We start from the raw sequence: 19,742 nt of genomic DNA on the forward strand, positions 1-19,742 counted from the left end.
GGTGTCAGCAGAATAGGTGACTTTTAACCTGCACTTGACAATCTCAGGGTTACTGCAAAAATCTTTTTCAAGGTTTTTAAGCTTTCATCTCCTAACTAAGAACATAAGATTCATTTATTAATATCTTTTTGCAAATTGTATTGAAGTATTTAGAGTTATAATTACTTGTCCTTGTCCTTGGAGTTGCAGATTGTTCTTCTGGTTCTGTATGAGAGCATTCTCCAGTGACTTGAAAACTATTCTGTTATTGCCGTAAAGGAGACACTTCTAATTGGTTTCGATTTCAAATTATCTTCGTCTTGTGCCACAAACCGAAGAGTAAGGTCATCCATTAAAGGATTATTCGCCCTCTGCATCCAAATTGAAAGCATCTTTTTACAAATTTTTACACACAAATATATATATATATATATATATATACATAATATATAACATTTTAATAGTATTTTCATGATACATATTCATTATATGCATAATACATCATTATATACATACTTGATAATTAGATGCCGGAAAGACATGCATGCATTTATTATTATATTTGGAGTTATAACAATATGGCACATTACACTTTACCATTTTAACTTAATAATAAATGAAAAAAGTATTCACCAAAATATAATTATATATGAACAATCACAGAAAAACAAATATAACACATCTCAACTACACTACGCGATGACAACTTATAGAAAATGGCCGATCAAATCATTGTAGATCAAGCTAGCTGCTAGATCAATGAAATTGGAAATCGTAGCGCTATCCTTCGATCATTTCGAATACCAATTCATTTTAGAACAAGGTAATCTACATTTGTTCGGAGATTACCGGCCATGGTTGGCACAATATAAATCATCTGACCATTGCCAGTGATTTGTCGAAGGCCTTATCTATTGTTGATTAATGCAGCAGAAATTTTCTTTTCTATCGGGCCCTGGTAGAGTTGTTCTTAAGTTTTCTGGCGAGCAAGTTTGGGTGAACAACTAGACGATTTCTATATTTCTGTGGGTAAGCAATTATTTCATCTTTGACTGTGTCTGTGTCTTTGTGTATTAACCAATTTGGAACATACTTACTTTGGTGCTTTCAAAATCTCCTTTAATAACTTGTTTTGAAATCTTTGAATTATTAAAGCGTTTGAGTTGGAAGTTGTTTTCCATAGCTGTATCCTGTATGTCCAAATTGGTTTAATGATGGCTTTATAGAGAAAAATTTTATTTTGCGTGTCAAGTTTTGATTTTTGTCCGAGGAGAGAATAATATCTACTTCTGGCTTCTTCAAGCTGCTTCCTCTTTTTCTTAATGTGTTCTTTCTAGGTTAACCTCTTATTCAGGTGTAAACCTAGATATTTGACTGTATCTGTTTGATAATTTTATCATTAAGTCTACTGCAGGACAAGTCTCTTTGCAAAGAGTGAAAGTGATGTGTTTTGACTTGCAGCTGTTAACTTCTATTCTCCACAAGCTTAACCATTTTTGTATTACGTCAAGATGATCTAGAATGCCTGTGTCGTCTGCATATGTTGCTGTGAAAATGTCATCTTTCTGTGGCAGGTCCACAGTGTATATGAGGTATAATAGTGGCCCAATGACTCTACATTAAGGCATTCTCGATCTGACTGGATGTAATGTTGATTTTTTACCCCTTGCATTAACGAAGAATGTTCTACTTTCCAGGGAAGACTTTATGATTAAGTATATATCAAAGGGTAATGCATTTTTGATTTTGTAAAGTAGACCGGGGTGCCCACTACTCTTCTTTTATCTATGGGGGTGCCACACCTTATCAAAGGCCTGACAAATATCGAGGGAAAGCGGGTGAACAGTAGTTCATGTTTTGGTAAGCCTTGTTTATATTTATCATCTATGAATTTGCTCTGGTGTGCCATGTTTTTTTAAAAAATCCAAATTGACGCTCATGGATAACGTTGCCATCATAAATGAAAGAAAAGAGTGCATCTGCGTGTTTTTAATTTTTAACAGGTTCAAAATTTTGTTATATAACTGTGCAGTACTCAACTGTATTCTGACTTGATCTGTACCAACAGTTTTGTTAGTATAGTTACTTTTGGCGTGTGTTTCTAGTAAAATTGACAGAGGTCTGATGTCTTTAACATTGTGGACAAAAATTGGCGGTGGTTTTAAGACTACTTCTTTCTCTGTTGGCTCTTGAACATCATTCAAAATTTCAAAGGAATTGCTGGTTAATGTAGGGTTTAACCAATACTCTGCAGGTTTATATGCTGTATGTTTTTTGTACTTAACCTCGATTTATTCTTCAAAGCTCATGATTTTTGATCCTGGTTTGGAGGTTGTTGGTGGTTGGATATACAATATCTAAACAAAATAAAGAATCGTTCAAAAGTGAGTTTTCTGATATGGTCCTTAGAGTAAGTTATTGCAATCGTCCAAAAATCTAAAATGAAAATATATATATAGATACGGGCCAAAAAGTGCAAGAAATGTTTTTTTAAATCAGTGGTTAGTTTTTTAGATAACAGAGCATCCAATTTAAATGAATGAACAAAAAAATTATTTGTAATAACAAAATGAATAATTACTTAAATTTTTGGGAAGGCAGGTCCAGTGGTTTTAAAGATCCAATAAGGAAAGCCATTTGGCAAACAAAAATGATCATCAGACATATGCACAACAAATTATCAGATATTTTATAAAAACTTTACTAATAAGTTCAAATTTTGTTTACATTTCTATGGTTCCGTATCAATGTTTACCCGTTATACTATGATGCGGTGCTTACGCGTTTCGATATTCGTCTGTACGCTGATAACGCAGAGCGACTGATTTTAAACAAAAGTTCAAAATTTTCAAAAAATTTCAAATATAGAAAATGTATCAAATTTTTAAAGAAAGATAAATTTTCTCAAACATTTCAAAATTCTCAAAAAATATTTTATCAAAGTTTGCAGAAAAATCCAGCAATTTGCCTTAAGGCACGATGCCACGCATCACATCACTAGTTTTATTTATAAATATAGAAATAATGTTGCAGGTTTGCTTGTGATTGTATCGAGACCTAAAAATTGTAACAATTTAGGGCAAGAATTGCATTGATCGTAAATTAGGTAATCATTTTATTTATCATACTACGTACTTAAACAGAATTATTGACATGAATTGAATACTTCTAACCATAGATAAATAAGTATTAACTATGCTTTTAACTATGTGTGTGACTGCAACGCCAGACTGAATATGAACTACTACGGGAGGCTATCAGTGTGCGCTTTTCATGTGTTTATTTATGTTTGTGAAAGGTAAAGGTTATTAAAGATATGTTATAAATAATAATAAACAAGTTACAACAAAAAAGTGAAAGTTGAATAGTTATTGACATTTTAAAATTTATTTCAACGCACTTAAAACACAGGTAAGCACGGTAAGTACAATGATAAAATAAATAAAGAAATGCAGTAAACATTTATAAGACTGAGTTGCTTAAAACTTATGTCATAATATCGAAATAGTTCTTAAAAACAAAATTATAATAGTAATAAAAATATTTTTACTAGAATAAGTAAATAATAATTTCATTTAGTCATTTTTTATTATTTTTGGTCAAACTAAAGACTTGGACATTATTATAAATACAGGATTTAAGTCCATCACCCATCAAATAAAATTCCAGTCGAAAACAATGACTAAGAGAAAAAAAAAACTTTTCCTGGCTTGTAATTTGAAGGAAATATTGTTGGGAAGTAGCTAGAACTCAACACCTCTTCTGATTTTTTACATACAATGAAAAGGTCATACAAATACAATCATATGGCTTGGGAACCCACGGCGATTTATCAACACTACAAATACATATATATTTTTCATTATTGCAGCATTATATTAATTAAACTGAATTTTTAATCGTTCAATTAAAATTAATGTATAATTATATGTTATTAATATATATGTAACAATTATAATATACAATATACAAATTCAAATTTTTCAATATTGCAGCCTTGAACTAATTAAACCGTTTGCAATATATATATATATATATATATATATATATAAATATATATATATTTATAATAATTAAATTTTAATAATATAACAATTTATTGACTTATAAATTTTCTTTTTGCTAAACATAACAATTTTACAACAATTTATAATACTGTGAATAGTTTTTTTTTATAACAATAAGGTTATAAAACTTACTTTAGCCTTTTAACAGCAGCTATCCACTGTTCACGTTCTTTTAATTTCCATTTGGCTGTAGAAAATTTATAGAATGTACACTCGCTTGTCCTACTGTTTTTTTACAATCCACTACATAACTTTGGTCGCTCATTTCTATTTTAAATTGAAATAAGATATTTTTTTATTTAACGTGCATTTGCTTACTATTTCAGTTATAGTAGCCTCCCGTAGTGCTCAAACTGACAAACAACAAACCACTTCCATGGCTTCACACCATACACTTTTACACCATATTACATGTAATATAAGATCTATGCTTCACACATGAAGTTGCCTTTTGTCACGTGACATATATCCCCGGTAGATTGGAGCCTTGGTTTAAAGCGTTCGCTGTTTGCGAAAGTTGACATATAATGTTAATCTTGAAGTATTTGGGAAGCCGACAAAATACTGCCGCACACAATTTTATGTCGCGGAGAAAAAAATATTATTATTGAATTGTCAAATATTTTACACACTATTTGTCTAAAAATAGAAGTATTTTTTATCATTTATACTTTTATTTGTAGTTAATGCCGAAGATTCGCTTTTGTTATTTGTGATTTTGTGTGTTTTAATTTTTATTTCCTGTGATGTGATTGTAGTACAAAACCGAAATCAACTTACAATTATGAATAGATCAGGTAGGATTTGTTTATTATATATGTTTTACTGTATTTATTCAACGAAAATAAATATTAATTCAACAAAATTCGTTTACGTTTTTTCCCCTCTTTTTGTATTGGCTAATACTGTACCATATCAAAGGCGCTAAAGTAGAAAAGATTTCTGTGGATTGCATTATTGTGTGTATTACATTTTCATGTATTAGCTTCAGCCCCAAAAGAAATCGATTTGATATAATATAGTTTCTTATACATCTATATGTAACACTACCCTTTTTTTCCAAATTACTTAAGAAAAAAATGTTAATTTTTCTCAAGAACAATATATGATAAAATATATAATATTTTGTCTATGAACAGTGAAAAGACAAAGCAGGTGATAATCTGTTAATATTGTATTTTATGTGATACAGTAAATTTTATGTGCAGTATGGGGACCATGCTATGAAAAACTCGTAAATAACATACAATTCAGGCTAATTCGTAGTGCGTTTTATCGAACCTTACAAAGTGCAGTATGGGAACCGCACTATGAGAGCCTTAAAGTTGGTAAAAATCGCACCATTTTTATTGTGCTGTATGGAGACCAAGAAATACAACTTGAAGTAGGAGTAATACGGATGAAATGATATGTATGACATAGACACCTTATTCAAAAATTGGTGCGACACAGTAGTCAGCTCAAATGTGCTCCTAGGCAGCTATTATATAATCAGGCATGCCTAAAATATAGAAGTCGATAACAAAACTTACATTAATACCCTTCTGACATCAAGTTACTAAAATCACTCATAGGTTGCACAACGAACTTATGGGCTGTTGACCAAATACCGAGTAATAAGAAGTCCATGTAGTCGGATTTTTAGCTCCGTGTAGTATGGGAACCATGTACCCAGAGTGCCGTGTAAAGTGAGGGTCTACTGTATATCTATCCGAGTTATCATTTATTAGAAACGTGTTGATTTATTCTGCTGACATTATAGACCCAGAAATTGGAATCCTCATGTCTCACCTTTTATATTTGTACCTGTAATTTGAATATGTAAATAATTATTTTTGAAATAATATATTTTCAAAATAATTTGCTTGACAGAAAGTATGAGACATAGATAAATAAGCATAAATAGATCGATATGTCTGTTTATTTGACGTTACCTCCATTTTAATTTATGCAGCAATCTGAAGAAGGCAGCACTTGTACAGTATATAAATTAACCGCTGGTATTATTCCCAGATATGGTTTGTATATGTAATTCAGTATGAGAAAACCTAATTAATTTCTTTTATTGGAAATGATAACAAAACTTACACATAATACATTTTCAAATATATCATAAACATATTTTTAAAAAACATTTAAAATTAGTAATGAAAAATAAATGCAATAATTATTATACTTAATTATAAAAACTATCCTTTTAAAATTATAAGTAACTAAAAGCACACATGTGTTTACAATGGAATTACAAATTTACAAGGAATGGTTGATACTAATTACTTAATGACTAACAATATATAAAAACTACACAGAAATAATGTAAGAACTTTTACAAAAGTATGATAAATATACATTTACTTACTATTGACTATGTAAATAATGACTAATATGAATATATTAGAAAGTTAAAAACTTAAAAAAGTATAGAGTCTAAATATGTAGTATATAGAATTTACTACTATTGATAATGGAATAGTATAATTATAAGAAATGCCAAATAAAGCACAAATTTAAGTCCCACAGACATAAAATATATATAATAATATCAAAATTGAGCGAAAACTAAATTCCAAGAATTAAAATTCATTTCTGAGTTATTCTTCTTTAACATTAATTTTGCATTTGATAGTTATTTTGCTTTCTAATCAATCATTAATAAAGTTGCATTCCACAAATTCTTTGAATTTTTAACTTCCCGTAGGGCAAGTTATAGTAATCGCAAAAAAATCGAAAATGAAAATTTTTATATATCTTTACGTTTCAAAACCTTCTGAACATTTTGCATACCATTAGAAACAATGGATGTATGTGTGTGTGTGTGTGTGCGTGTATGTGTGTGTGTGCGGATACAAATTTTCGTCGACGATTTTGGGAACACGGATGAAGCGATTTGAATAATTCAAAAAACATTCGATTCGTATTGATAAGGAGACGTGCTGATTAGTTTTTGGCAAAGGCAGATCAAGCCGTTCCGAAGATATGGTGCAAAAAGTGCCAAAAACTGTAACCGAGTTTTTAAGAGAACGGAGCGTCCGATTTGAATAATTCAAAAAACATTTTACTTGTATTAACAAGATGAAGAACTGATCAGATTTTCATGAAGGCAGGTCTAGCGGTATCGAAGATCTTGTAAAAAAAGTAAAAAAAAAATGCCATTTGGCGGTCAAAAATGATCATTAGACATATGCACATCAAATTATCAGATATTTTATAGAGATTTTAACAATAGGTATAAATTTTGTTTACATTCCTATGGGTTCCGTACCAATGTTTAATCGTTAGACGGCGACGCGGCGCTTACGCGCTTCTACATTTTGTCTCTATGCAGTTAAAGCAGTACGATTGCTATAGAAAAATGTGAATGAATTTCCAAAATATGTCAAAATAAAGAAAACATTTTTTTTTCAAAAAAAAAATTTTTTTTTCAAAAAAAAGTAATTTTTTGTCAAATTTATAGTTTTTTAAAAATCTAATTTTTTGGAAGTAATTTTTTTTCAATAATGTTAATCTTTTAAAAAAAAAAAAATAATTTTTGGTACGGGAAGTTCCAGCAATTTGCCTTAAGGCACGATGCCATGCGCCCCACTAGTTTATGATTCGATTGTGTCAATAGAACAGTGCAGTGGCCCTTTCGGCTTGCTGGTATGCTCACCTAATTGAAACAATATAAAATTTCTTGCCCTTACATTTATTGTTTCCGGAATGCTAGAAAGCTTTTCTGAACATTTTATACTCTATTGCAATTTATCCCTTAAATTATTGCATTGTTTGTCTATCCTTCTTAACTGCCTCAACAAATAATGGATGTGTTATACATTTTACATGCCCTCGGCCACTACATTCTGCAGCAATTTGAATTCCCAAGAACATCTAATAAACATAACATGTTGTAATATAATATAAAGTTATAATAGTAAATGGTATTAAAATATTTTGAATTATTATTACTCTTTCCACTGGAGTTGCAGAGTGTTCTTCTCATCTTATATCAGATTGTCTTTCTCATCTTTTATCACTGAGAACTTGACATGAGAGCTATTCTGTAATGGATGCTTGGACATTTCTAATTTGTTCACTTTCATAAAGCCGGAAAGACGTGCCCTTTTATATTATTTCTGAAGTTACCACAATTTGGTGCGTTACACTTTGCCATATCAAATTTCACTTTAATATGCTCACTTGAATACAATTAATTACAATAACAACATGCGAACCACAAACTTTGACAGAAAATGGCGAGCTAATTTTTGTAATTTTGACGTTTTCTGTATTTTGAAACTACTTGCGACATTATTTGATCGTTGCATATAGTAATCCTTTTCAAAACAGTGTAACATACATTTGTTCGGAGATAACTCCACATGGTATGATATGAGATATGTTGCTTACTGAGCGAAGTGCAAATCATTGCGGTGATATAATATCCTATATACTGTTTATTATACATATTTAACTTTGATGCTCATTTTTCATATTTCATTTCAATTCATAATTTATTTTTACTGCTTCATTTCTATTTGAGTCTCTGACAATGTATTGCTATTATTTTTTGCCAAATGCTTTTGATTACATATTTTTTATTTCATAATTTTTACATATCAATATATTTCTTGTGCAAACATACGTTGTTGAAATATTTTTGAGAACCATTTATAAACAAATACCACAACACAATATAAAAACAAAAGCGAAACAATATTTAAATATTTTAAATAGCAAACTAATGAAACTCTTCTTCAAATAGTTTGATGTCAGAAAAATAATTGTAGTCATAGATAAACAACTATAAATAGATCGCTATGTCTGGCGATTTGACGTTTCATCGATTGAAATGCGCCAATGCGCCACTTTGATTTTAGATGGCAGCAGATGTACATTTTGTAAATTAACCCCTGGTATTACTTCTACAGTTGTACATATAATCAATACAGCCAAAAAATCTGAAAAAAATTTAATATTTGAAATAAGAACAAAACGTACGAAATACAAAATATATTTTCAAATATATCACAGACATATTTAAATATTTTGGAAGAATTATAAACTAAACAGAAATAACTGACTACTATTAATTAAAGTATACTACAGACATATTTTTGTCTGTATGACAAGACATGTTTTGTCATGTACTAAAATTAAAGAGTAATAACTCATTAATATTAATTATTTAATGACTAATAATAATAATATATTGAAAACTTAAAAACTGGATGGAATGACAAATTTAGAAGGGATGACAAGCAATGCAAAAATTTAAAAGGATAAAAAGAGCAGATAATTTCTAAAAAAGAACAAAAAATACTTCCAAACAAAATAATCCTAAAAACGAAAAATATATATATATTGATATCCAAATTGAGATAAAACTAAATTCGTAGGATTAAAATTCATTTACGAGACATTCTTCTTTATTATCTCTTCATTTAATAATTATTTTGCTATCTAATCAATCATTAATAAAGTTACATTTGACAAAATCTTTGAATAGTTTCTGTGTATGAGTGTTTTTTAAACATCACATTTACCCATTTTATGATCATGATGCAAATATTAACACTAAAACTTCCATAAAAGATAAAAAACTATAAAACCAGGTGTTTTCAATAAACAGAATAAAAATTTATGCATTTGATGCCTTTGCAGATTTTTATACAGTTTCAAAGCAAGAATTATGTCCTTCGCTGTGAACTTTCTTCTTTTCTTTGCAAATGGTATTTAGAATTAAAATTACATGGCCTTTTCACTGGATTTGCACACTATTGTGGTTTTGTATTAGATTGTTTTGTTTACCCTCTATCAGAATTATCGCCTGATTCTACATCAGGATGTTCTCCTAGTCATGACTGTGTGAGAGGAGAACTCTTTCATGATTCCCGTGAAGGAGATTTATCTAATCCACCCACTTCCATAAAGCTTCCATAAGCATTATTATATAAATTACTAGCAAACCCGACGAACTCCGTTTCGCAACCAGATGGTTTCGTGAGAAAGATGAAGAATTGTTTTGTTTGCTTTATATTTGAAAAGGAAAAATGTGATTTTATTATACAACAGTAATGAATTTATTTCGATTTCAAAAATGAAGTGTTTTTTAGTTGAACTTCTCTAAGTAAATTAAAGAGAATTCGCAAATTATCCGTTTCATTGAAGTGCTCTTTGGTAAACAACATTTTTTGTTTTTTGGTCTGACGTTAACACAAACAAAGCGGATGGTTTTCCAACTCGTGAATAGGCAACGTATAACTGCCCATGTGAAAAACAATGATTTTCTAAATAATATATTTGAAATTTATCCCGCAAACACTAAGCGATTGCCCTTGCGACTTGTTATTGCGAACGCAAGGCGAACTGGAAATTGCAATCGTTTGAAGTCAAACGGAAGACCAGTCGGAATCATTGGTATTTCACCAAATTGCCAGCAATTTTTGATTTAATGGTGAAATTCAGTGCGTGTACATCATTATTCTTTGCGGCAAGAATTGCTCGTTGACTTAACCAAGCATAATTCTGATAATTCTCACTAATGTCATTACTCGAATTTTTAATTACGGTGCGTGAAGTTCCGGCAGCATGCATTAAGACACGATGCCATGCACCATTGATTTTCTTAGTTACAAACCTTGCGGAGCCCGAACCCTTTCCAACGAATGCAAAATTGTCGAAATCGGTTCGTGCGTTCTGGAGTTATTTCGTCAGGAAGGAAAACCCGACTTATTTTTATATATATAGAAGATTACAAGAAAGCAGATACTTGATTAAAGATACAACTACATTATTCTAAATAAATATCTAAGCAACTTGTATTCAATTACCTGAAGTAAGACTCTCCTTCGACAATCTGTCACTGCCTCTACAATATTTTTACGAATTGACATTGATACACCAAGTTCTAAAATAATGATTATTAAAATACATTCATATAGTACAAACCCGGCATATTTAGGTTTCGGAGAACATGAACTTTAGGATGCTTTCTTGAATTGATTTTGTCTTCTTTTTTAAATGATTTTTGTTGAATCGTTTTTGACTTCTGACATTTTCATCGTATTATTATTATACATTTTCATTATATAAATAAATATAACACATCATCATACATACCTGACCATCACTTGCAAGAAAGACGTGCAATTCAATATTCATTAGTTGAAACAACTTGGCACGTGACAGTACTAAATTTATTTCTTAAATATTCACTAAAACAGATATATTTTGCAACAACACGCATATACAAATTTAGGTTTATATTATATATATATATATATATATATATATATATATATATGTGTGTGTGTGTGTGTATGTGTGTGTGTGTGCGCGTGTGTGCGTGTGTGTGTATGAAAAATATAAGTATAATATAAGAGTAAGTAAATACAGATAACTTAACACAGATAATAGTAAATATACTTGATCTGGTATTCATTAGCAGATTTGGAATAACTATTTATATAATTTATCTTGTGTAAAATAGCTGTATTTAACTTAATTTTCTTTTTTATTTGCTATTTTTTATTTTTTACTCTTTTGCCAGGGTTAATGTTCAGTTGGTCCTTTTTACCCTATCCAGGTGTAAGCTTTTAAAGTGGTTATATAAAAAACTGTAGAATTCAAATTAAAATTAACATTACGTTTTATAAAACAAATAAAAATTAAATATAGTTAAAAAATATATTAAGGTGTCGTAAACTAAATCACAGTACTCGCAACATAAAAAATTAGAAGTTTTATGATTATTCCTTCCAAAAATGTATAATTAGTATTACTAGGATTAGCTTACCAGGATAGTAAGCTTACGATTGGACTTTATATACTGGATAACATACTATTAGAGATGAATTCTTGGTTGTATGCATAGTGATTTAAATTTTAATGGCTTTTGAGATTATAAATGAACTCGCCAGAAACACATATCTGAATAATTATCAATCAATATTTTACTGTTATATGTTTGTTGTTTTTAACAGGATCAATCAATGATTTCATTCAAGTGTTTTATTTAAGAATTTTTCTTTGTTCTTAAGAATTAGTAATATATCACATCATTACAATCCAAGAAATTGAATAAGCTAAAAAAAAATAATTTTTGTTATTGATCAAGAAAACTACTTACTAAAAATGGAGAAAAATAGTGCACACGCGATTGAAGTAAAACTTTTTTGTTATCACACAGGATGGCATTTATGTTAAAAATAAATACATCATATAACAATTTTGAATAATATTTATTAGTAATATGGTAACACTCATGATGTACGCATTTATTAATGTCAACCATTATACATATTTATATAATAATAAATTAAAAATTAAATATTTATAATACCTTTAAAAATATTTATAATATTTGAATACAATAATCTAATTAAAGTCATACTTCAAATACGACATGATCGGTTTGTCATTGTAATTAGCATTAGGACTTGAATCTTATTGTTAGAGAAATTGTATTACAGAAATGAAGATATTGCTAATCAATAAATTGTATAATATTAGTTCATACAGTAGCCAGCTGTAATATAACAATCTTAAGTAATTTTATTAACACTAGCAATAAATAAATAATTTGTGTAGTTGTGTATATAAATGATACACAGCTACACAGACTATTGTTGTGCTCGATCTCTTGTTTAGAGTAAAAAATCTGAATATCAATTCATTCTTCATTATTTATAAAAATATGCAACTTTGTGATACTTTATGTTCAGGATCAGTAAAATGAAATTGTAAGCTTTGACATTTGAACGAGAACAGTGAAGTATCATTGAATCACCAATTTCTTCTTGTCGTATTATGTGTCTAAATGGTTGAAAGTTTTTCGTTTCAGTTGTTCAGTCGTTTCTCCTATTTTTTGTCTTAGTTTTAAGAAATAATAAATAATATATTAATACTGGTAACTAGGCTTATTACAACATATAAAAGTTGTTGAATACGAGTTTAATAGTATTCGTATCGTCTCTTCAAACATATTACTTTGAGATTTGGGTATTGTAAGTGCACAAGCAGATTTTCTATTCATCTATTTTTGTTCTAGAAAGAGGAGCTGGAATGCATTATGTAATTAGTTTTCATAGCCATCATAAAAGAAAAACATGTGGGTTTCCTCTAAACTTCCAAAAGTGTCTGAGATATAATTCTAATAAAGATATATCTTTGCATTTTAATAACATTTCCATTTTAATAACCTCAAAAATAAGAAACTTACGTTTCTTACACGGCACAGATTTTTTATTTGTTTTATTATTTTCACTATAATTATTAACTCGAGACGCAAGAAAATGTTTTTCCGATTCAGATATTTTTTTTATCAAATCAAGATTTTTACTAGAACGTAACCTTAAAATCTATTACATTTTGAACAATACGCTCCACGCTTTGGAGCGAATGTGACGTTGACGAATCAAAGACGCTCACTACACGTGACACGACGACCAATCCCAATCGATCTGTATAGAAATGATCTCATCAAAAGCGAATGACGAATCATTGGCACTCGACTCGAGCGTAACGTTCTTCTCAGAGCTGGATTACCTCATAGGCCCATGAGGCTCGGGCCTAGGGCAGCACAATTTGGGGGGCGGCAAATTTTTCAGAATGTCAAAATTTTAAACCCGAAAAATTGTCACGGCAATTTATTTTAAGAATTGATCCTGATCTAGATAATTTTCTATGAAATAGTATGTTATTCGTTTTCTAATCAAACTTATTCGAGGGCGCCTCATTAATATTTTTATTGATGTATCATGTATAAAATAAAAATGATCAAATTGATAAGCTTTTTCTGGAGAAATATTGAAGCTCTTTTCATTTTTTGCAACTTTGTTAAGTTGAATCTTACATACAAAACGCTTAAAAATGGTTTTAAATCGTTTCTTATTTTAGTTCGGAAATTAACTTAATATATTAATTGTTATTTTATGATTAATTAATTATCTCTTTGTTCGTATATGTACTGTTTTCTTTCAAATGAAATCTATAACATAAAACTGAACCTAAACTAAAATACATAAATTTAGTATGTTTAGCCAATTTGGTGTGCTTATGTTTATTGATCATTTTTGATCACATTCCCTTCACGGGTAAGTTATAGTAATAATTTAATTAGTTAGTTAAAAATGAAACGTAAATGAAATTGTTTATAAATATTTACGTTTCAAACCTTCTGAACATTTTGGCATACCTTAGGAAAAATGAATGTATGCATGTGTATTTACTGTTACATTTTTTTTGTTGACGCTTTTGAGACGAATCAACCGATTGAATGATTTTGGTATTGTTTTTGGTAAAGACAGGGGCAAAATGATAAAAAATAGCTATTCAATTTTTTAGAGGCCCATTCTCTATCCAATTGAAAAATTCAAAACATTTTACTCGTGCGACGAAATGAAGAATTGACTAAATTCTTGCGATGGCAGAGTCAGCGTTTTTGGTGATCCAAAAAAGTGCCATTTGTCAAAAATGATCAATGGATATTTGCACATCAATTTTTCAGATTTTTTTACAAAAATTTTATTAATCAGTACATTTTTTTATTTTTAACTTTTACGAAAAACGGGTAAAAGGAGACAGAGATTGAATTTGGAGAATTCGAGAAATGATAAAATTGAAGTAAAGAGAGAAATGAAGACAAAAATGTATCGATTGAAAGATGGGAAAAAGGCTGTAGAGAAAAATTGGAATAATGTAAAAACTTCTGGAAACGCTGGAAGACAACGTCGTAAAGCTAGAAAAAGTAGTTAGAAAGCCTTGCATAACCCAGGAAATGATAAAGAAAATGAACGAGTGCAGAGAGTATAAGAATACAGAACCGAGGATGTATAGAAAATTGAGTAATTGATTAAGGCGAGAAACAGAGAAGGCAAAGATGCAATACATAGACGAAACGTGCAACAGGATAATGGAACATCAAAAACGAGGTAGGTACGATCTAATGTTCCAAGCTACAAAAGAGACAGATTGGACAGAAAGAAAAAGTAGAGAAACATACGAAATGACAACAATACGAAGACAACAATTTAAATAGAATGAGTGACCACAAGAAAATGCTCAACGTGTGGGCAAAATATATCGAGAAATTGTACGATAGAGCAAATCGTCTTGACACATTATTGGGATCTAAGAAGAGAAGGAGCGAAGACGACAAGGGGCCGTGCATATTGAGGAGCAAAGTCGAGAGAGCAATAAAGGACATGAGGAGGAAGAAAGCGACGGGGGGTGACGACATACCGGCGGACGTGCTGAAAGAGCTAGACATCAACGGATTAAGGAAACTGACTGAACTACTGAACCAAATATACCAAACGGGCGAACGACCAAGGATGTCACGATGGTTCAAAGCAAAAAAGTGCAGCGACCACAGGACGATCAGTTTGACACAGGAAACGTTCTAGTCAAACACCTTACGAGAAGACTAGAAAATAAGACTGAGCAGTACATGAACGAAGACCAGTTTGGTTTTAGAAAAGATTGCTTCATAGATTGGCAGAAAGCCTTTGACAGAATGAACTGGAATTTTCGTAAGTGAAAATTTTAAAATCTATTGGCATCGATTGGAGAGACCGCAGGCTGATCCAGAATCTTTATATGGGACAGAAAGTGTAGGTTCAAGCGAATTAAGGAGACACAAACAGTGTTGAAATAGCGAGAGGAGTGCGGAAAGGATGCTGCATGTCACCGATCTTATCCAATCTGTACGGAGAATGGCTCATCAACGAGGCACTTGAAGATGTAGGAGATTTTTTGATTTGAGGAGGAAGAATCGCGACCATAAAGTACGCTGATGATCTAGTGGTGATATCGAAAAACCAAACTGAGTTGCAAATCATGATGAGCAAAATCGTCGAAGTGATTCTCAGAAGATACGGAATGGAAATGAACATCGACAAATTGAAAGCGATGACATGATTCTCTGAAGATAATAGTAGGAAATCAAGAATTGGTAGACGTTGACCATTTCAAATATTTAGGAAGCATTCTGACCAAAGGACGAATCGGACCAAAGGACGAATCGGATTTTTTTGATGAAAACATAAACTACTCCTTCGGGAAGTTAATAAATAAATAAGCTTTTCATGGTTTAGAAAAATAAATAATTGGTTCAGTTTGAGTTCGAGCAGTATGTAAGACAAGTAAATCAATATCTTCACCAAGTACAATAGTACTATTTGTCACATTAAATTGCTCTATCAATGTTTCAATTAGTATATCAGCATCATTATTAGCATGTTTAAATGATATATTTTCAGCAGTAAATTTATTTTTTAACATTGAACTGAAACGTGATTTGTTAAAACTATTTGCTAGAAACTGCTCGAACTCCAACTTAACAAATTATGTATTTTTTTAAACCACCACAAGTCTTTTCTCAAAGAAAAGAAGAAGAAGAAGGCGAAGCAGAAAATGAAGAAAAAGATCAAGAAAAACGATATGAAATAGATGTAGAAACATTTGAAAATTATGAAATTTAATAGAATCAATGGTGTTATAATATGAAATAATAATTTGCTATAGGCATGCTTTTTGAAAAAATGAGTTGAATATAATTGTGCGTAATACACTTAAAGTGCGTAAGTATATTTATTACTTATTTATATTCAATAAATCAACGTATATATTTAGTAAACAATATGATATGTTTGTTTATTCTAGATGGATTAAATTGAAATCTATGTAAAATTAGCAGTAATTTAAAAACTATGAAATGGACTTTGTTTTGATGCACAAGAAAAAAATGTTGACTGTATTGAGTTTTTTGTTCATAAATTTTGCTTTTGCGGGTGAAGGTTACTATAATTTACAATGGACTGTATCTTGGCAAAATTGTTTAAAATACAATTAGAAAATTACCTGAGATAATATTATCTACAAAAAATGCATTAATACTTTTTTTTGCTCAGAGCCACCGTTTTAAAGATATATTGTTTAAAATACAAGGCTTCATCGATCCGATGCGAGCTAAAAAAATGTCAGAGGCCTTTGCAATTTTTAGCTAAATGGTCAGTTTTACCACAAAATTACCTGAGACAATATTGTAGAGCATAAAATTATATAAAAAAATCCATCAATCAAGTTTCGTTTTTAATTTCATGAAATAATATTTTATCCACACATTAAATTTTATTAATTTTATTATAGGTTACATACTATTATTAATTCTTAAAGATTTAACAAACTTCTCGCACATCGTTTCAAGATCTTTCTTGTGCTGAGTGACGACGCGTTTCTATGTGTGTGCGTGAAGAATTTCGATAACTTGGTAAATACTGATAAGGGTGTTCATAGAAGTCGGGTTAAGGAGTTGAAGTAACTCTTTTGTAATGGGGAGTGCAATGCTAAAGTATAAGAAATGGCAGTCATTGCAATACCCCAGAAAGGGATTTCAACCCCTTCTTTATCTGTCACAATGATGGACCGCATTCGATCCCCCATAAACCCCCTCACAGATTTTTAATATTTTAATAATTAATTATTTTTATGAAAAGCTAAGCGAGTCGCTCTTACTAGTTAAGTGTACGAGTTATGCTAATATTTATGATAGTTATTAGACTACGTTTTTCGGTCAATTTAGTAAATCTAAAATTTGAATATTGTGTAAATGATAATGTGGTTAAATGATAATATTGTAATTGTAACTGTAATTGCATTTTTTGTGTATTTGTGTTTATCTGTGACTTTTTCTAGGTAAAGCGGTATTTCTAAGTTAACTAGTATTTTAATTTGTCGAAAATATAAGTGATTTTTATTTTTAGTAAGTTTTGTGCATGAGGTTTTATTAAATTTGATAATTCAGTTTATTTACGCACATCTATTGTTTCAGTAGCGGTTTGTTTCGATACGTCCATTAAAATTATTACTTAATATATGTTAAGATTTGTCCTAAAATTTATATAAAATTATTGAAATTAAAGTTATTTAACTTATTCAAAATTATTAAACTTATATTTATTCATCTTATTCAAGTTTATAATATTAACCCTTTCCACTGGGATGCCGGCGCTCCGGCGGCAAATTTCATATAAGTCTCGCAATTCGCGAGTGGAAAAATGTTATATGTATTATTTGTGTTTTAAAATCGGATTTAATTTAATTGTTGTTTTCGTTACATTTTTCTCTCTGGATATAGAAAAAAAGCGGTCAAATATTCATATCAGTTCCAATTTTGTAAAGTCGTATATAAATAATCAAATAATTTTTGGGTCGTTTCAAGTACTCCACTTTGGATATTTTAGCTCGAAAGATTTTAAACACATTGCCCAGTAAAATAAATCGCGTTTTCTTCGTAAAACTCAAATTTTGTGCACTTGACCCAGTGTCACACACATATTTTTTTTGTCTTCAAAAATAGATATTAATATCCAAATATTTTGTTTCACTAATCTCTAATAGTTTGTCCATGACACACGTTTATGCAAAGACTCGAAATATATTGCATTGTGTCCCTTTTTTTCCTTTGGCGACACTCAAAAAGTTAGACCTGTGATGAAATTAGAGTATTGCACATTGGATACTTGTAATATTTTATACTCAAAAACATACACTTTTCGTAGATTTTTTTTATATAATAAATTATATGATTATAATTAATAAGAGTACAGAAAACCGCAAATAGTATTGCTTTTTGTTTTATTTTCGATTTGTTTTTTTTTTTCTTTAATCTCGTTCGCGTTGTTTGATGGACCTTGTAATTACATAATTTTTTTAAGTGATTTGCGAATGAGACAGAATTACTTAGATTAGAACATGATAGGTATAGGATAGTTAGCATAATACATATGTTACTATGCCAGTAAGATTGACTTTTTTATTTTTTGTTTTTGTTTGTACTTGCTAAATAAGTTAGTAATATTTCAGTTAGGATTTTGATAGGTTTAGGATAATCATGATTAGTTTGTTTTATGTGATTTAAATATTAGTTTTATATTCCAATATAAAAGTGTTTTTTTTTCTTCATTGAAAGTAAATTTAAGTTTTGTATCGTTGAGAATTAATTAAAGAGTTAACAAATATTTTTAAAATGGAGTATGTTTGTTTGCTCAACTTCTCATGTGTTTTTATTGTTGTTCACGGAGGGAATAGTATTTAGCATGTCTATGATTTGAAAATAATGTGAATTTTTAAGGAAACGCGCGGTACCAAGAGGCAAAGCCGTGTACGTAAAAATTGCGTAGTGAACGCAAAGAATTTAAAAAAATTGTACATGCTAGGCAAGCAGTGCCGCATTAGATCTGTTTACTTTATTATTTTTTTATTAGTTAAAATAATTACATCATATACATGCTATAATTGTATCTGACCTGGATTATTGTGTAATAAATTTGTATATTGTAATTGGTTAGTAGTATTAGTAGAATTTTTTAACATCCCGAAGGAGAAATTTATGTTTTCATCAAAAAATCCGATTTGCTAAATTTGTATTTTCTCGACGTTTCAATCCATTCTGAATCGAATGATAAAATTGACAAATTTGTAAAAAGTATGCGTGTGTGTGTGAACAGTTTTTTTGCCGTAAATCGACGTTATCTCAAAAACGGCTGGACCGATTTCAAAAATTTAAAAGCCATTCGATGAATCTCGATGAGGATTATTGTTTGTGCGACGGTCGGCCAAGCCGTTTCCTTATAAATAGCAGATAAGTGAAAAATTTTTCGTCCACGTTTTAGCCCACAATTCTGAATCGATTTTGAAAATTCAAAAACCGTTCGA

At 30.0% G+C, this 19,742-nt stretch overlaps 1 protein-coding gene across 1 annotated transcript in view; it reads left to right on the forward strand.

Moving 5' to 3' along the window:
* Positions 1-4,803: 4,803 nt before the first annotated feature.
* Positions 4,804-19,742, forward strand: part of LOC113374830 (septin-7) — a 334,150-nt gene continuing 319,211 nt past the window's right edge. Inside the window, exons 1-2 of the mRNA XM_026614797.1 lie at positions 4,804-4,843; positions 7,157-7,158. Coding sequence (XP_026470582.1) covers positions 4,831-4,843; positions 7,157-7,158 — 15 coding nt within the window. The 5' untranslated portion in view covers positions 4,804-4,830. The remainder of the gene's footprint in view (positions 4,844-7,156; positions 7,159-19,742) is intronic.

The sequence above is a fragment of the Ctenocephalides felis genome, unplaced genomic scaffold (genome assembly GCF_003426905.1).
Source record: "Ctenocephalides felis isolate EL2017-DRISC unplaced genomic scaffold, ASM342690v1 CF-g0.4_SCAFFOLD_01886, whole genome shotgun sequence".
Classification (NCBI taxonomy): Eukaryota; Metazoa; Arthropoda; class Insecta; order Siphonaptera; family Pulicidae; genus Ctenocephalides; species Ctenocephalides felis.